The sequence below is a fragment of the Martes martes genome, assembly GCF_963455335.1.
Source record: "Martes martes genome assembly, chromosome: 4".
Lineage (NCBI taxonomy): Eukaryota > Metazoa > Chordata > Mammalia > Carnivora > Mustelidae > Martes > Martes martes.
Genome location: NC_137891.1, coordinates 166,762,204 through 166,781,521, shown reverse-complemented (window position 1 = coordinate 166,781,521; position 19,318 = coordinate 166,762,204). Strand labels below are relative to the sequence as shown.

The 19,318-nt window shown below is 55.8% G+C and overlaps 1 protein-coding gene across 7 annotated transcripts in view; it reads left to right on the top strand.

Annotated features, from left to right (window-relative positions):
• The first annotated feature begins 741 nt into the window (after positions 1–741).
• Positions 742–19,318, top strand: part of ZNF362 (zinc finger protein 362) — a 38,916-nt gene continuing 20,339 nt past the window's right edge. The window contains exons 1-2 of one of the 7 annotated variants that reach the window (XM_080800890.1): positions 742–969; positions 14,017–14,142. In XM_080800890.1, coding sequence (XP_080657016.1) covers positions 14,105–14,142 — 38 coding nt within the window. In that variant the 5' untranslated portion in view covers positions 742–969; positions 14,017–14,104. Of the gene's footprint in view, positions 970–1,072; positions 1,230–14,016; positions 14,143–18,852; positions 18,861–19,318 lie in introns of those variants that run through there. The other 6 variants (XM_080800885.1, XM_080800886.1, XM_080800891.1 and 3 more) reach the window with 6 other exon arrangements.

Here is a 19,318-nt window from a genome sequence, read left to right as displayed (position 1 = left end):
CGGGCCTAGGGCCAGGGACGCCCGGAGCCTACAGAGGGAGGGGTGGCCTTGCCAGTACAAACTTCTGCCCCCATCTCCATGTCCTCGCCTTAATAACAACAAAAAAAATCTCAGCCTGGATTTTGAGCACGGTCGTTGGTTACCAGGTGTGGGGACCCATTCCGGGGGTCCCCTCCTGCCTGCCGTCTGCGCAGGAGACCCCCCCCACCCCAAGGGCAGCCTGGTCCCGCCGGACCCGGGTCCCCAACCCGCCATCGCCGCGGGGAGGGGGCGGCGAGGCGGCGGCCCGGCCTGGGCGGGACAATGGCCGCGGCCGCCGGGGCCCCGGGAGCCCCCGCGCTGGGGAAGGGGCTGGCCTAGGGCCCGGCGCCGGTGCCCTCCCCGCGCGGCTCGGGCGGGCGGAGGGGGGCGAGGAGTTCCTTTGTGGCTCTGCCTCGGGCGCGGCGCGGGCGGGGGGCGCGGCGCAACTTTGCCAGGCGGCGGCGGCGGCGGCGGCGAGCGCGAGACGAGGCCCCGGGGCCCAAGCGGGGCCCCCAGCGCGCGGCCCGCCCCCGCCCCCCGCCCCGCGCCCGGCCCCCTCCCCTCGCGCGCCGTCGCCCGCGCCCGGCGCTGCCCACTCGCGGGAGCCCCCGGGGCCGGACGGGCTGCGCAGCCGGAGAGGCGGGGGCCCGACGCGGCCCCCCCTCCCCCCCGGAGCCGGGCGCCTGGCGCGGGGGCTCGCCGAGCGCACGGGGGGCCGCGCGGCGCTGCAGACCCAGCCTCCCGCCGCCGCCGCCGCCGCCGCCGCCGCCGCCTCGGCGCTTGCAGAACCCAGAAGTGAACAGCAGGCGACCCGGAAGGTTTGCGCGCGGCTCCGCACCGAGCCGGAGCCCGAGCCGGAGCCCGGAGCCGGAGCCCCAGCCCGGCCCTGCAAGGGCCGCCGGGCGCGGGGCTGCGGCCGCGTCCCGGAGCCGCCGCCAGCACAGCCAGGTCCGTGCGGGCCCGGGGCGCGCGGGGAGCGGGCCCGGCGGCGGCGGCGGGCGCCCGCCCGAGCGCCCGCCCGCGGGAAAGTTGCGCCGAGTTTCGGGCGGGGGCGCGGGCCGGGCGCGGGCGCTGTCAGCGCGGGCCGGAGCGCTCCGAGGGCCCGGGGCCGCCTGCGCCTCGGGCCCGGCCCGGAGCAGCAGCGGCGGCGGCGGCGGCGGCGGCGGCGACGGCGCGCGGGTAGGAAGTGTCTCCGGCGGCGTGTCTAGGTCTGCTCTCCGAGTGTGTGCGTGTGCGTGTGTGTGTGTGTGTGTCTGTGTGCGTGTGTGTGTCTCTGTGTGTGTTTTCTTAAGCCGGGCTATTCAAACCTGCTGCAATTCTCCGGTAAACAATGATTCATGGGGCTTAATGCAAATAAACGGATTGCAAACGGCGCGGTTCGCGCACTTTGCAGCCGGCCCGGTGGAGCGGCCAGTGCCGGATTTCTCCCCTTTTTTGCAGATCTGCAGAATATGGCGTCCCTGTCCTGTTTTAAAAATAAGCCAGGCTGCCATTTTTGTTTTTCTTTTGTCTGAAAATTTTAATAAAACTGTCTGAGAATGTGGGAGAGGCGGCTGGAAGCAGAGGGGGCACCCGAAGGGTTGGCTTTTTTTCCTTTTCTTTGGCGAGAGCCGCGAGCCTTTCGGGGAGGTGAGACACAATGCAATTGCACTTTAAAGAAAAAAAAAAAGGAAGCCGCTGGGTGATTTGGGGGGGAGGGTTGGGAATTTAAAGTTAACTCCAAAAGTTTTCTTTTCTTTTTTTTTTTTAAGCTCTTTTTTTTTCTTTTTTCTTTTTCTTTTTTTCTTTTTTCTTTTTTTTTTGGAAGGCGGTGAAATGCCGCGAAAGGATCTCGGGGCCCATTTCTCCCCCCAGCCAGCCGCCTTTGCAGGCTTTTTGGGAAAAAGTTAACTGCCGGTTTCCTCAGAGCTGCGGGGGGCACGTGGAGGGTTGGCGATGGGGACTTGGGGGGACCAGGAAATGCCTTTTGGAAAAGGCTCTATAAAATTGGCATTGTAAGGAACTAGATCCTCAGATTTGGGAGAGAGGGCTGGCAGTAGGGGCTCTGAGCCGGCCCACGGTTTTCAGCTCAGACCCGGGGCATGAGGAAATAATTCTGCTCTCCCCTGCCCTGCCCTGGAGCAGTGTGTGTGTGGGGAGGGGGGGTGCTGTTTCCTTCATGGGTGGCCGGGGTGGGGGGGTGGCCCCTGTAGGCGGGAATCATGCCCTGGGCCTTGGGGTGGCTTCTGGAGCCCTCCGGCAAATGTGTGTGTGTGTTTGGCGGTTGGCAGTTGGAGAGCCCCTTCTTTGATCTGGTGGGCCTCCTGGCCTCTGGAGGTGGCATCTGGTGGCAGATGCCCCTGGGTGGTGGGCTTTTGTCAGGGTGCAGGCTGGGGGCCCCAGTGTGTCTTGTCTGAGGGGAGGGGGAAGAGAAGGTTGGGGGGGGGCACGGGTTTGCTAGACTGAGCCTTTCCCTAGTGGTGCCCTTGTACCCTTTTCTGCTACTCCTGCCCGCACCCTGAAGGCTCCTCTGCTGGAGACAGTTTGTACTTGGGTGAAGTTACTGAAGTATCTTGCTGGACGGGTCAGAGCCTGCTGGCTTTGAAGGCTGCAGGAGGGTCTTAAGACCAGGCCCAAATGTCTGGAGTGGCAGGCGCTGTCCAAGGCACCAGGCAGGTTGGGCCTGGTCTTTACCTCTTTGGGAAGGTTTGTCCTGGGAGGACCCTGAGCCCTTCTAGCCCCTGTCCCAGCATCTCCTGGAAGGGAGACCCTCTTGTCTCACTCCTGGTTTGTATCCTGGCTCCAAAGGACAATGTGAGCTTCCCGAGAGCAGAGTCAGGGATTGAAGGGTGGGCTTTAGGGGTTCAGGGCTGCAGAACTTGGCATGCCTGGGCCAGAGGGTACCAAGCTAGGTATTTTTCAGATGCAGAAACAGGTTCAGAGAGGGGAAGTGATTTGCCTAAAGTCACACTGCTCGTTAGAAGGAGAGCTAAGCTAGGAACTCTGATGTTCAGACTCCCACTTCTGGGCTCTCTCCACTGTTCTCTGTGGAGGTCCTGACTCCTAGAAGAGTCTTTCTGGACAGAAGTGGACTAGAATGGGATAGCATGTCCCCCTTCACTGCTCCCACCACAGCCAGCATAATCCTTCCTTGTGAATGGAATACAGTTTGCCTGTTGGAGTGTGTGCTTATAACCCCATCAGCCTCCCCCAGAAACTTGCTCGTGGTGAAATTGTTGAGGGGGGGATATTTAACCCCATTTCAAAATTTAGGAAACTGAGGTTTGGAGAGGTTGAGCAGTGGCAGAGGAAAACTTAAACACAAGCCCCCCAACTCCTTGTCCAGGCCTTTCTCTAGGTGGACTTTGATGCTTGTAGATAGAGCTTTTCCCCACCTTCTGGTGTTTGGTCTCTCTAATTCTTCTGCTGACCCAGGCACTGTGTAAAAATCTAGAGGCCCCAACCCTGTAGAATGTCGGAACTGAAAAGGCCCTGAGAGGTCATCTGGGCTCAGAGAGGGGAAGCCACTGGCTTGAAGTCACCCAGCAGTTTAGGTCCCAGCTAGGACCAGAGCCCTGGTCTCCTGTGTCCCTTCCTCTACAAGAAACTCAGAGGTCTGAGAGTGAACCACTCTGTCCTCCGCTAGGCTCCACTGGACCCTGGGGAGCAGTGATTGCTGCTGCTGCTGGTGATTGGTGATGGGTTAGTGGGTGCTACAGTGGCCAACACCTCACAGAGACATGAGTTTGTCTGAGATGCTGAGAAATGGGCTATCTGCGGGCTTGGGATATGGAGGCAAGATGGCCCCAGGTGGAGAGGAAGCTGGTGTGTGGGTGAGGTCTGAAGCCAGCCTGGCCCATCCTTCTCTGGGCAGACACTTCCTTGCCCTGCCTCTCTGTAAAGCAGAATCCTTCCCCCACCCCCTTCTTTCCTTCCTTCCGTCCTTCCTTCCTTCCTCCCTTTCTTCTTCTAACTAGCCATCAGTTATTCATTAATTGGCTTTCTAGATCATTCCCTTATTCTTTTCATTGTCCATTTGTTAGTTTAGTGGTTAGCCATTCAGTCATCCATCCCTCTGTCCTTCCATCCATCCAGTCTCCAGCTCACCCAGCATGGGCTGGACAGCCACGTGAGATACAAGGACAGTCCTCCTGGGCTCTGAAGCCAGCAGAGAAAAAGACTGCAGGTAGGAGGAGCACAGCCAGGGCAGTATTTGTGGGTGCCTGCATGTGTCACAGGGAAGGTCTCTTGGTTTGAAAATACTAGAGAGTTTGTTCCACAGACGGTCATGGTGGTAGATCTGGGTCCCGGGACCAAGTCCCATTTGTGGATCAGACTTCACAGTTTGCACCGGGTGGTGCATGGCTTATATCGCTTTGGGCACGTTCTTCCCTTTTTTGAACCTCAGTTTCTTGATCTTTAAAATGGGTACACTGCAAATCTCTTGTGGGCTTGGGAGGTTGATAACAAGAGTACGTGAGATAACAAGAGCCCTGGCCAGGCTTGTGGTAGGAGCTCAGAACATACTAACTGAATGATAAGGAATGTTGGTCACCGCCCCAGCCCCCACCTTGAGTTTTGAAAACCATCATGATATTTTCAGGGTGAGCCAAGTGATCCGGGGACCCTGGAAGCCCTGCCCTGGCTTGTCATTCCCCTGCTGAAATTCTTCAGATGTTTCCAGGGCATTTTGAGGAACAAAAACCCAAAGTCCTTTGCAGAGCCTACAGGGGCCCCTCATGGTCCTGCTGGGCCTACCGGCCCCTCCGCTCCCCTGCCTGTGCCCCCAGGCTCACCCCCTCCAGCTCCAGCAGCTGCTTTCTGTACCTTGAGTGTACGGATTGTCGGGGGGCCCTTGCATATCCCCCACCTGGAGCTCTCTCCCCCTAGATGTGTGCATGGCTAGCACGTTCTTGTTTCACCAGTTTCCACTCAGGTCGCCTCCACCGGGGGGCTTCCCTGACCACTTGCCCTGGGATAGCTTCCCACTCTTGTGACCTGGTCACGTCAGTGCCCTTTCTACTTTCCCTTGCGGCTCTTATCGGTATCCGGAGCTTTCTCATCGATTTGTTTATTTGCATTTCATGCCTGTCTACACTGCTGAACCTGCTTCCACCTCGTGGGCGAGTGGGCAGGTGGTTCCGGCTCCGCCTGGCAAGGGCTTTCGTGGAGCTGGGGTGGCACTGACCCTGGCTGCAGGGCAGTGCCTGGGAGATGAAGGGACCCTGAGCTCTGTCCTCTCCTCCCCCGGGAGGCTCTGGGGTATCGTTAGGAAATGACGAGATGATTAAATCATGGCCTCTGAGAATCACAATCTCTTCCAATCTCAGACCCTAAGCATCTGAAGAGCTTTCCACCTCAGGACCTTTGACACTTGGAGTCTTCGTGTGGTCTAATCTGGGATTTAGAAGCTTACAGAAGGGACCAGCACCGAGTACTTTGTGTCAGGCCATGTTCCAAAAGACTTTATAAACGTTAACATACTGAATTCTCATTGTTTTCATCCCCCCTCCATTTTACAGATGAGGAAATTGAGGCACAGAGGGATTAGGTAACTTGCCTCAGTTCACAGAGCTCATCAGGGGCATTGCAGGACTCAAACCCGGCACTCTGGGACTCCTTCTTAGAATCCCACAGTCGCGGAGGGGAAGCCCAACCTCAACCGACTCCTGCACAGAGAAGGAATCCCCTTCCCACATCCTTGACAAAAGGGCCTCTGATCTCAGCCAGGGTGGTGGGGAGTTCCCTCCTCCCCAGGCTCCCCGCCTGTTTTCTTGTCAGACAGTTGTCATTGTCGGAAAGATTTTCTTCACAAAGTGTAAAGTGCCACACTTGCCCTGTGAATAACATTTAGGGAATGATGTTCGTAGATTCCCGGTGCTTTTGACCTTGTGGTTTCATGGCTTCCGTAGCCTTTTTCTCCCCACTGGGTCTTGAGCCTCTCGAAGGGCAGGCAGCCTTGGTGTGTGGCGCCGAACGTGTGAGTCAGTCAGTGAATGAGTGTGTCCGGAGCACGCGCCACACGCTCCTCCAATCCCCGGAGCCCTGTGCTGGGTGCTCGCTCGGTGCTGGAGCACTTGGGACAGAGGACCGTTCTCTCTCCGTGGAGCCCCAGGAAAGCCTGTCTCTGTTGGTGGGGCTCAGAGACTATCCAGGCAAACCTCACTCTGTCCACTGGGGGAATAAAGCAGGAGGGGAGAGGAGCAGGGCTTGTCCAAGGCCACACACACCTTACAGTGCTTGTGTCCACACACACTCACGGTGCATGCCCGCTTTCTCGTCTGCACGCAGGCATACGTGGGCACATGTGTGCCTTACACAGGAGTTACAACTTATATACACACGTTCATTTCCACCCACAAGGACGTAGCCTCCCATCCTGGGCCTTGCGCATGATCCCTCACGTCTGCCCTTGCACTCACGTGTGTGTCCACACCCGGCCGGAGCTCTGCTTCTTGCCTGCTTTCGATGGTATTTCCGGAGCATTTACTCTGTATCAGGCCATGGGCTCAGGGCTGCAGAGAGGTGAGAAAGTTGATGTAGCCCCTACCCTCGTCCAGGAGAGAGACATTCCACAGAGGAGCCCGCGAATGATGACTGATTGCAGGTTTGGGTCAGTGCGAGGAAGGAGAAACTTTTCTGTGACAAGGGCTTCCATATAGCTTCTTGGTGTTGGGTTTACCCTAATGAGTAAGAATCGAGGTGCACGTAGGGCTGAGGTGCTTCTGGGAGGAACTGATCATCCGAACTGTGACGTTTTCCAGGTGAAGGGCCATCTGGGCAGAGGGTACGGCCCGGGCAAAGACAGTGAGGCAGGAAATCAAGGAACATGGAGAAAGTGATAACCCCGAGACCTGGGGGCGGGGAAGGTGGGTCTGGTCTGGCCAGGCCAGGCCACTGGTAGGTCTTCTGTGACCTGTTTTTTCTCCTCCCCACATGTGCACCCCAGGCCCTCCCCACTCCTCTGTCTGACCAGCCCAACCTTCCCGTTGCTGACTTGCCCTGCTCAGGGCCCACTCTTTCTTCTGGCCTCTACCCCGGTCCTCAGCTCTGTCTGACCTGCCCTGCAGGCTGCCTGCCTGCTCCCCCCACTTACCCCCGCCAGGGTTCTGAGGTGCATACAGCGTGAGAACCGGCTGTGACCACCTGCCAGGGGTTCCCAGCCCCGGACCTCTAGGGCCTGTCTAGAAAGCTCCTGGGGGCCAGACCAGAGCCAGGGTTCGGCAGTCGGCTCTCCCTTTTGGACTTAATCCCAGACTTGGCTCTCTAGCAGTCAGGGAGCAGCCCCTTTGGGTCCTGAAAGCCTCCTGGAGCTGCTGCGTCCCCCCTGCCCCCAGCCCAGTTAACCTCCCTGGTTGGCCAGATTTCCTTGTGGGTCTTTGGAATGTTGGGAAGGGCTCCCCCATGCCTGAGAGAACCTTCTAACGGAACAGCAGCTAAGGCTTCCAGAGTCCTTCCTGTAGCAGGCACTGCTCTCCAGACTTGACTCATTTACTCCAAAAGGCAGTGCTGTGGGGACAGCATTGCTGTCCTCTGTTGGGGAACAGTCCCAAGGGCCTGAACTGGGGCTTTGACCTGGACTCTCTTTTACAGAAACTGTACTTTTAACCCCTGATTTGCCACCTTGTCCCTCAGAGGGTGCAGCCCAGGCTGTGATTGAGCTGCAACTGTTTTTTTGTTTCTTTCTTTCCTTTTCTTTTCTTTTTTTAAGATTTTATTTATTTATTTGGCAGAGAGTGTGCATGAACACAAGTAGGGGGAGTGGCAGAAGGAGAGGGAGAAGCAGACTCCTGGCTCAGGAGCCCAACGTGGGGCTCAGTCCCCATGACCTGAGCCAGAGGCAGATGCTCAACCCACTGAGCCACCCAGTTGCCCTAGTTGCAGCTGGTTTAGAGGAAGAAGCAGGGCGCCTGGTTGGCTCAGTCGGTTAAACATCTGGCTCTTGGTCTCAGCTTGGGTCTTGATCTTAGGGTCATGAGTTCAAGCCCTGCCTTGGGCTCTGTGCTAGGTGCGGAGCCTGCCTTAAAGAAAAGAAAAAGAAAAAGAAAGTATAGAGGAAGGAGCAATGGCCCAGAGAGGAAATGGACTTGCTAAAGGTCACACAGCAAGCTGGTCGCAGTGGGTTTGAGTTTCCTCTGCCCTCACCAGCTGCCGTGACGGTGTGAGCCTCATTCCTGACTCCAAACAAGGAAGAGATTAGGGAAGAAGCCAGGAGAGTGGGACCCTCGGGGGCTGGCAGAAGGGGCATCGGGTAAGGGCTTCTTGGGTGCCTGGATCTGTGTTTCCTAAGTCATTAAGCTGTTCGTGTATGTTCTTAGCATCTTTCTGAATGTGTGCTGTATTTCGAAATGCTCCCAACGGTGCCTGGCGTGAACCGAATACTCCGTTCCTCCTCTTCTTGTCCTTTCATGCTGGCAGAAGGACTTTCCTGTGAGGATGGGAGCTGGGGGTCCCCAGGGGAGATGGAAGGAGAGAAGGGCTTGTGTTCAAAGCCTGCAGAACATTCTCTCAGTCTGAGAAGGGTAACCCGGCCCATTCTCTAAATGAGAGCCCTGTGGCTCTCGGAGAGGGTGGTGTCTCTGGGTGGCTGGTGTGGGGGAAAGGGAGGGACAGGGAGCGGGAGGGACAAGCGGCGAATGGCAGCATCCTAGCTTCCACTGACCAGGGCATGGGTAGCAGCCCTGCTCTTTCCAATTAGTCCCTCCCTCGCAATGAGAACGGCCCTTCCAACTCAGCCGGGCTGCGGAAACCCAGCCTAATTGGATCCAGGACCCTCGGGAGCCTCGGTCCTCACAGGAAGTTCCCAGGAGCAAGCTCCCGAGGCTGGCCTGGGTCTGGGGATGGGGTGGGGCCCAGCAGCTGCGGCTCGGCCCTCTGGGCCGCGTGGAGTAGGGATATGTGGAGGGCAGAGGGATCGTGAGAGGCAGACTTGGAGCACGTGGGTATCTCACAAGCTGGGAAGATGGGAAACCTCAGCTTCTCCCCTTTAGACCATCTCCTACCCGTCACTTCCAGGCCTTCCTTCTGGCCACATATTGTCCTGTCTACTGAAAACCTTGACTGTGGCCTTCCCCTGCTCAGAGACCTTCCATGCCCCCCCCCCCCAATGGCCTTTTATCCAAGCACCATAGCCTGGAACTGTGGCCCTTTGTCAACTGCCCCAGCCACCCTTCCCTCCGTCTTCTGCAAATCCCTGCACTATATCCACACCCGACCAGATGTGATGCTTTGTGCTTTCCTGCCACTGGGCCTTGGCACATGAACTTTTTACCCCCTGGCCTGTCCTTCTCTGGCATCTCTTGACCTCTCTGCTATCCCCCATTAGTAAGTCCCACCTTCGTGAAAGCTTCATGCATCCCTCAGTGGGATGAGCTCATCTTCCCAGGAACACCCCTACCCCATAGCTCAGCTGAGCCCCAGCAGCAACTTGTTGTCGCTCTGGGGCAGGGACCATGATCGAGAACCCTCAGCTACCCTAGGAAGCTAGCAGTTTGCCGTGTCTTCGCGCACACCGCCCCTCTACTGGGGATGTTGTCCCTCTACCCTCTGGCTCTCCTGGCAAACTTCTCAGTCTGTAAGGTGCACGTAGACAGACCCCCTCCTCTCTCTCAGGGACGGCCCTACCCTCTTAGTGAATGTTTATTGAGCGCCTGGCACGAAGTAGGCATCTGAGCACTTACTACCTGGCCAGAGCTTGGCCCTGGGGCCGCATTGGTGGCCTTGTCCTTGTGGGTCACAACTGGAGGGATTATCTGGAGGCATGATAGAGAGGCGGCAGAGAAAGCAGGGGGCCGTGGGTGTGCATGACAGGGCAGTCCACTGCGTGCTGGAAGAGAATTCGAAGGTGCCCTTTAGCTGAGACCTAGGGAAGAGCCGGGTGAGCTGTGGGGCCAAGTCGGGGTGTGGGGTTGTAACTAAGAACCAGATCCAAGCCCTGGTCTCAGGGAGCTCACAGCTATGTGGGGGACTGGGTGGACAAGGAAGCGGGCAGTTCTAGCAGAGTGGGATCAGGGCTGGGGTGGAGGAGATCCAGGAAGCTGGGGGTGCTCAGGGGAAGAGGCCGCAAATACAGCTGTGGAGGGGCCGGTGAGCAAGGAGGCTTCCCCAGGGCTGTGACGCCTGTGCATGGTGGCATGACAGCGCAACTTGTTTTGGGGGACCTACGGGGGGTAGGGTGGGGGGGAGGCTGTGGGGATGTACTTGCTGGGGATACATGTGGCCTGCAGAGCCTCATTGGCAGAGGCCATTGGGTGATGTGCTGGGGATTTGGAACTGTACCCCCAAACTGATGGGAACCCAAGCGAGATTTCAAGGAGGCATGAGTGACCTGGGCAGGCTTTGACCTGTTCCTCCCCTCTGAAGCCCCTTCTTGACTCTGTGCTCCTGGCTGGAGTCTGGGTTGGGGCTGGACGGCTCATGGTGGGACTTAGCAAGTCCCCCACTCTCTCCGAGCTCTTCTCGCCTCCTGGTAAAACTGCAGGGCCTGAGACCAGAATCCTCGTGGAGCTGTGGGCTGGGGCTGGGCTGTCCTGCTTGACTTAAGCTTGCTGAACCTTTAGTTTCATGAAAAATATGCCTTAAGGAAGTCACATAACTACCCTGCAGAAAAGTCACTAGGGAAATGAGGTAAACCCAAACCTGCCATTTCTGCCCTCACCCCAAGCCCGAGGCACCGTCACTGTGAGCCTTCTGGTTTTTCCTTCCCTCGTCTCAGTAAATGATGTTTATATAGATGTCATTGCCCTGTCTACACATACAATTTTAAAAAATCTGCTCCCCTACCCCATCCCCCGACAACTGCTATATCATGAGTATTTTCTTTTCTTTTCTTTTTTTTTAAGATTTTATTTATTTATTTGACAGAGAGAGAGATCACAAGTAGGCAGAGAGGCAGGCAGAGAGAGAGGGGGAAGCAGGCTCCCTGCCGAGCAGAGCCCGATGCGGGGCTCGATCCCAGGACCCTGAGATCATGACCTGAGCCGAAGGCAGAGGCTTAACCCACTGAGCCACCCAGGCGCCCCTCACAAGTATTTTCTACATGAGTTCAGGGTGGTTCCAATCCTTCCTTCTATCAGGTGGAAAGCATGGACTCTGGAGCCTGACTTTCTGGGTTCCCATTGTACATGCTTGGCTTTGGGCAAGTTACTGAAGTTCTCCTTGCTTCAGTTCCGGGTAAAGTTGATATGAGTGTTGAATGAGTCATGACAATGCCAGTAAACATTGGCTATTAATGATTGCAGACCACGTCTCTGTGTACCATGACTTACAGAGCCATCCTCCTATTTAAAATTTTGGCTCTTTCCGTTTTTCGTTACTGTAAAAAAAAAAAAACACAAAAAAACAAAAACAAAAAACCTCACTGAAGCAAACCACTCTGCACATAAAACCTTGTCTATATTTGGGTTATTTTCTAGGGATAGATGACCAAGAATGGGATCACGAGGTCTGAACATTTTTTTTTGGGTTCTTGACACATTGCTACCAGACTGTTTTCAGAAATGATTGTGTGGTGCCTGGCTGGCTCAGAAGGTAGAGCGTATGACTCTTGATCTCAGGACTGTGGGTTCAAGCCCCGTATTGGGTGGAGAGGTTATTCAGAAATAAAATCTTGGGGGAGTGGGGAGAAATGTTTTTTCCAGTTTACAGTCCCACCAGTGGCTAGCAGTGCCAGTTTCATCTTACATTCACTAGCATTGGGTATTATCATTTTCTTTCTTTTTGCTATTTTTTAAGAGGTGAAGCTCATTTAATTTTCACTGCCTGGGAAGCACAGCCATTTTCTGTGTTGATTAGCTGTTAACATCCTTTTTGGTCTGCTCGTCCTTACAGAGCACATATAGCCCCTTCTCAGCTCACTTAGGAAGGTAGGGCTTAGATCTAGGAAATAGGGAACAGAGCGACACCGGGGACAGTATGGTGCCAGGATGAGGGAGAGAACTTTCCTCTATCCAGGCCATGACCCTTTCAGTTCCCTCCATCTAGTGCATTCATTCATTCATTCCAACCTTTATCCGGTACTGTGCAGGGCTTAAAAGACAAATTACTCAGCCATGATTGTGCCCTGACAGCATGCCTAACAATAGAGATGGGCAAGAAAACAGACAGAAAATAGGGGGATACGTGCTCTGATGATGGATGTGCAGGGCACAAAGGGAACAGAGGAGAGGCACCTGACACAGCCTAGGAGGGTGGAGGTGGAGCAGTCCTGGAAGACTTTCAGGAGGAAGTGGTTCATACGCTGGAGCTTGAAGATAATTTGGCGTTAGCCAGTGAAGTGGGGAGGATAGAGGGTTCCAGGGAGAGGAGGTAGCCTGAGTGAAGTTTAGGAAATAAGAAAGGAAGTAAAACCCTGGGGGAGCTCTCTGGCTGGCTGGTCAGAGTGTAAGGTGGGAAGAATCCCTGACACCACAAAGGTCAGTGGGGGCCTGATATATAAGGCCCAAGGAGTCCAGGCCTTGTCTGGAGAGAAGTAGGGAGCCATGGAAGGTTTTAAGGAGGTGAATATCATGATCTGTCTTTGTATTTTAGAAATCTCACAGCAACTGCAATAGGAGAATGGAACGGGGGCTGTGGGTAGAGGCAGGGAAACCAGTAAAGGGACTCTTGCAGTAGCCAAAGGGGGCTTGGACCAGGGGCAGAGAAGGTGGTGGAGACCTTTCCCCACCCTCAAACAGCTCCAAAGTGCACGCCGAATGTTCCATCTGCCAGGTAGCCTTTGCTGACACCCCCTGCTGCCTGGCTGGGTTGTATGAACCTGGAGGACGGGGGGCCGTGCGGGGCCTGGCAGCCAGCGGTCAGTTGAGTGCCCACCATCAGCTGACCCTGGCTTCCACCTGCGCCGCCACGCCTCCAGGACCCTCCATCTGTTCCCCCTCTGCCCTTGGGCTACCAACAATTTTCTGTCTTGTCTTTGAGAATAAATTTATTGTTTTCATTATAAAAGCAACTGAACGACATTACGGAGAATCGAAATCAGACAAAGACAAAAACCAGATCAGCTCCGGCCACCTCTCCCAGCCCTCCCCCTGGGTGTGGTTCCCTGCAGCTTGCTTTTTCTGACGCAGGTTTTTATTTTTGCCTCCTCGTAATCATAGTGTCCAGACAGTTTTGGGTCCTGCTCTCTCCCATTTGCTTCGTTGGGAGCTCATTCCTCTGTGGCCATGGGGTCTGGGCAAATCTCAGTTTTTAATGCCTGTGGGATGGTCTGGGGACCGGGGTGGAACAGAGTTGCTGACCCGCATCCTGCCATCCACCCCCTGGGTTGCCTGTCCTCTTTGTGTCTGTTTGTTTGTACTGTACCTGGACCTCCCTAGGGGCCAGGGCCTGCCACCCGTTGTGCACCTTCCTCGGTGCCCCCTCTCATAGTACCCCTCTGTGGAGCTTACAAGGCTGCCCTCGGGCCATCTTCCTGGGAAAGGGTCATGGGCAGATCTGGGTTCAAATCTAGACTCGGCTCTGGGACCTCAGGCACATTACTTAACCTCTCTGGGCCTCAGTTTCCTCATCTGTATCATAGGTCTATTGCAATAGTAAAATAATGGCTGTAAAATCCCCTTAGACAGTTCCTGGCCCACTGTGAGTGCTCAAGAAAAGGGAGTCGATATTATTTTATTTTTTTATTCTCCAGAGAGTTTCTGAGACCACGTTGGGCTAGGTGCTGGAATGGCAAAGGTGAACGAGCACTGGTTGTAACTGTGAGGAACTCACAGTCTGGCGGGGAAGTCACCCAGGGAAACAGATAGCCACACCAGGTGTGATGGCCCTGTAGTGCTGCACCAGATCTGGGTGGTGTCCTAACTCCATTACTTGCTAGCTGTGTGACTTTGGGCAAGTTGGTCAACCTCTCTGAGCTGCAGTTTCCTCTTCTGTTAAATGCACATCTCACAGGGGCATCGGGAAGACTCAGTGACGTGATGCATATGACATACTCAGCACAGTGTCTGGCACGTAGTGGGTGTTGAAATCGATGGTAGCTGCCATTTTATTATTATTGTTATTGTTATTCCCGTATACAAGGTGCTGTTGGGAACACAGAGGAAGTGACTGACTGGGGGTTCAGGGAAAGCTCCGTAGAAGAGGGAACACTTGAGCTGGGTCTTGAAGGATGAGTAGAAGTTCACCAAGTGGGAAAGGACACTCTAGGTAAGGAGCCTCTGATTCCAGGTTGAAATCTGTCAATGAGGGGTTTGTTCTTTGGGGGGGACTAAGGCATTATGTTCATCCCAACTTCCTCGCGTGCCCTCCCTGCTTCCTTCTGGGTCTGTCCCCGAGGTCATGTGCACTCACCCTCCTGCGACAGCGCCCACCTATGACTCCGTGTCCTGGTGGCTGTGGGTTCCTTCTCCGTGTCCCCATCTGTCCATGTTTGGGACCATAGGTCTGTGTCTGTCACATGTGTCGGTGTGTGGGGCCGTCTGCATGTTCTTGTGACTGTGTTTGTCTGCGGGGGGATCCCGAGGTCCTCCTGGGCCACACGGTGGTGGGGGGTGAGGTACATGCTTCCTTGGCCTCCAGCTCCAACTGGATAGCCAGGCCTCTTTGATCACTTCCCTCCGCGTTCCAGCTCAGGTCCTCCCTGCCTCTCCCCTCCGTCCCTTTCTCCAGGGGCCTCCTAATGGGTGTCTCCTGCCTCTTCCCCTGGTCTCTCCGGTCCTGTCCACACTCATTAGTCAGTGGAGTCTTTCTAAACCACAGATTCTGCCCCATCACCCATAGCTTGAGTCCAGACTCCAGGCCTAGGATGTTGTCAGCTTTCCCTGGCTGCTGGCTCCAGCCTCATGTCACCTCCCCCAGTCCACACCAGAACGCTTAGCTCCTTGCACACGGCGTGTTGCTTCTCACCTCTGGGCCTTTGCTCAGGCTCCTGCTTCTGCCAGCCATGCTCCCCACTTCTTTGTTGCCTGGCTCGCTCCCGCTCATCCTTTAAGACCCAAAGCAGGCATCACCTCCACTGGGAAGTACCCCCTGATCCTTTTTTCCATCCTGGGTCAGGCCCCTGGCTCTGGGTTGCTCATCCCTTAACTTGGGGGGCAGGAGCAACTGATTTGCCCCAGATCACACAGCTGGTGAGTTGGAGCCGACATGTGAACCCAGGTGCATTGGGCTCTAAACAAAGCAGGCTGTTCCATGGTCCAGGTGAGGTGATCATAGCTAGGACTCATGGAGAGGAGTGGGTGGATTTGAGGGAGAATTTGGAAAGTCCCAGGGCAGTGCCTGGTGGTGGATCTGAGCGGGGCGGGGAGGGTTGGGAGGTACAGGGACATGTGTGTCTGTGTCAGGAGCATCTGGGCAGATGGGGGTGCCCGCTCACAGTCAGGAATGGCTCGAGGGGGCGCATGTCTTGGGGGAAGACCCAGTGCAGTTTAGGCTTGCTGAGTCCAAGCGGCCCACCAGACAGGCAAAGGGAGGTAGCTGGAAGGTGGGCCTGGAGCTCCAGGGACAGGCCTCTTCTGAGGGCGGGGACTTGGGACTTGGACTGTATTTAGAGTCCTAGAGCGTGTGGGCCAGCCACCGATGAGGTCGGTGGGACACAGGAGTGTAGCTTGTGGGTGGGAGTTCTGAGAGACACCGAGATAAGGAGCCCGGGGTCACCGCTTCACTGAGGGTCCAGGCAGCACGAGGCCATGAGGAGGTGGTCTGGAAGGTCCTCGGTGGCATGTAGCAGGGCTCAGGCGAAAGTTCTTTCATGCAGAAGCTTGTGGGTCACAAGTCTCCTTCCTCCACTTAGCTGGGAGCTCCCGGACAGCAGGGTGCCCCCTTTTGCCTCAGGTCCCCCAGCTCTCGACCCCGCGTGGCCCAGAGGATGTATCCAGAGCGAATGGATGGGCGGATGGTGGATGGGCCCGCTGTTCTCAGAAGCAGCACTAGGTGTTTCGTTCATCTACCTTTCTGACTTTCTTCACCTTGTGGAGCAAGAAAAACGAAACGGGAGTGCGCTTGCCCCGCCATGAGCGTCCGGGCTGTGTGTCTCGAGGCTCACAGCAGTCTCGCCTTCCCTCGGGGGCTTGAAGACCAGTGGACACACCCCGCCCAGCCAGCAGCCTGTCCTTCCTGTCCCCACAGGACCTCGCAGGCGCAGCCCACCTTGCTCCTCCGCCCCTGCCCGGGCCTGGCCCGCAGGCTGCTGCTCCCTCTGACCTCAGTCCCCCTTGACTCTGGAGCTTCTGATGCTTTCTCCCCACCAGCATTCCGGCCCAGCCCCTTGGCAGGCCTTCAGCACCCCACTGGCTGGCCGGTCCCTCACTACCTCCCCTCTCTGGCTCTCCTTTTGGTGCCCGAAGGTGACGGGCTCATGGACCCAAACCTGCCTCATACTTGCACACATCCGCGCCTCTGCTCGGGCTGTGGCCTTCTGCCCTGTCCACCTGTCCTAAACACACACCTGACCAGTCTCCTGCTTCAGACCCCTTCTTTCTGACAAGATCGGAGCAGCTTCGCCCAGTCCTCACCACCCTACCGGCTCACCTCTGGAGATGGCCCGCCATGTCGTGCAGGCCCGCAGGTTGCACAGGGGGCCCCCCACCCCACGGGCTGGCTGGGAGCCTCCCTGGAGATACTCCTGAGCTGTACCTGGCAGTGGGCCTGACACCCAGCAAATGGTCAGCCCCCTCCCACCTTCCTCGCCTTTGACGCACAAGACCTATGTGCCAGGGCCAGGGGCACAGACCGAATCATGAAATTATGACCAGTCAGAGAAGGACATGGAGAAATTAGGCAGAGACTGTGAGGATCAGATTAAGTGGCCCAGGGTAGACCATTCGCTTCTTTGAGCCTGTTTGTCCAGCCGGGGTGAGGGGCCATCCCTGCCCGCCCAGGGGCCTGACAAGTGGCAGAGAGGATGCTCGACCCCAGCCATGGGACCCTAGGCCGGCCACCTTCCCCGTATCTCCCTGACCGGGCTGGGCCTTTGGGAAGCCTGAACTTGGCATTGAGCTGAAGAGGAGGCGGAGAGGGTATCCTCTGCAGAACTCCAAAAACAGCTGGAGCAATAGGCAGAGCCCTGGGCCAGGTCAGGCCTGAGGCAGAGCGGCCTGTTTCACCCCATTTCACAGATGAGGAGCACTGAGTCTCTGAGAGCCGAGGCTCAGCATCACAGTGCGGTGCCCCCTTTGGTCTCCCCATCCTTGTGGCCTGGAGCAGAGAGCTTCCCTCTGCAAAATGGGGGTGAAATTATTCCCTGCTTCCTGGGGGCTCTAGGGAGAATGCTAGTGGGCACAGAAGAGCTTTGTAAACTGCCGCATTGTGTGTGGTTGTCTTGAATTCTGATGATCGTTCCTTCATTTATTCACTCTGTCATGCAACTCATGTTGTGGGTCACCTCTCAGCATGGCTGCCAGAGATACTGAGATGGGTGAGACAGGTCTATCCAGTTCCCGGCTTCCCTTCCCCCCAGCCTGGAGTCTCTTCTCCCTGGCTCTCCAGCTCTGTTCCCTTCACACTTTCCCTGGTGGACAGCAGGTTCTGAGGCTGCTGGATGAGTGGGTGCCTGCCCCCCCCGGGCGGTGCATGTTGTATCCTAAGACAGGGCATGTTCACGAGCCTGCAGTCAGGATGCCTTGCCTTTCCCCTGAACAGCTAAGGGACAGATCAGCTTGACTTTGGAGTTAGGCAGATTAGAGCAGGGATCTTAGCTCTGCTTCCATGCTGTGTGACCTTGACCAAGTCACTCTACCTCTCTGAACTTGAGTTTCAGTTATAAAATGGGATGACGAGAGTACCTGTCTTTGAGTGTCGATGTGCCTGGCACAAGGGAGGCAGTTGATAAGTGGCAGCCTCCTCACTGTCACTGTGTTGAGGTCTTTCTGAGAAAGGGATCTGGAACAGTCAGGGAGAACTCTAGGCAGGAAGGGCTTTTTTAGTGTTGGGCTGTGAGGGAAGGGCAGCTTGGTGTCTGTGGGTAGAGGAGCAGGAGAGCCCTTAGAGGCCAGGGGCTGTCTGACCCTCAGCCTGGCCAGGCTCAGACCTCAAGCGGCCCCCAGGCTGGGAGGGAAAGGCAAAGGTGGTTTTGTGTAGGTATCCAGCTATTTGCATGTGGTTTATTGGCTCAACCAGGGACTGGGGTTTGCAAAGCAAATTCCCCAGAGGAAAAGGCTTGAGCAAATCCGATTTCTAGTTTGACTCTGGCACCCAGCCCTGTCATCTTGGACAAGTCCCTCCCCCTCTCTCCAAGCCTCAGTTTCTTCACTTATAAAATGGCATAATAATACCTCCTGTGCCTATTTCTCAAGTAAAGATTATAAGGATAATCAAAAGTCTTTATTAAGAGTGTTGAGATTAGATTGTATTGAGAGTTTTCTCCTAAAACCCTCTGCCTGCAATTCCTTGGGCTTCTAGGACCAGGAAAAGAGGTCGAAGGCACTTCACTTTGGCCTTGCCTGTCAAAATAAACAGTTTCACCTAAGCACCAATACTAGTAGGTATTTAGGCTAGTAATTTCTGTTAAGGGAGAGAGCGATAGGAGAATTTTGATGGAGAGCAGGTCTGTTCAGAATGGTCCCTGTAAGTCACTTTTTTTTTTTTAAAGATTTTATTTATTTATCAGAGAGAGAGAGAGAGAGCACAACCGGGGGGGGGGGTGGCAGGCAAAGCAGGGAGAGGGAGAAGCAGGCTCCCTGCCGAGCAAGGAGCCCCATGCGGGACTCGAGCCCAGGACTCTGGGATCGTGACCTGACCTGAGCCAAAGGTAGAGGCTTAACTGGCTGAGCCACCCAGGTATCCCTGTAAGTCACTTCTTGACTTACTCTCGGGTTGCAGGAAGATTGGAACCCTCTGGAAGAGTAAAATAGCTCTGAAGGCCCATCCTTCACGCTGCCCTGGTTGAATGGCCTGATTGCCCAGGCCTGCCATGGAACTTGCGAGAGGTGAGGGTCATCAGTAGACTGTCACGTAATTCTAGTGAAGAGCCCCAGACTGTCCTAGCTGCAGGCCTCCCCAAGTCACTCCTTAAGCAGAATGTGCTGACACATCCTTGTAGGTAAAATGTTGCACATGCCCCCATGCGTGTTTCTTGAAGACAGCTTTCCAGAGATATAATTTTTTGGGTCAAAGGGCAGTAATCATTTGGGTCTCTGTAAACCATAGTACCAGATTGCCCTTCAGAGTGGCCATATCTGATGACCCAGGCTACCCTCTTGTTCTGATGCCCTCAAGGGGACAGCAGTCAGAAGGGCCAGGATCTGGGTTGGGCAGTTGCCTCTGTTCTGTGGCCGTTTACAAAGTTGCCCCAAGACTCCCCAGTGTGTCTCTGTCTGGCGGGAGTGGGGGTGGGGTGGGGGGCTTCTGTGTGAAATCCATGGGTCCATGGGGTGGGCTCTACAGC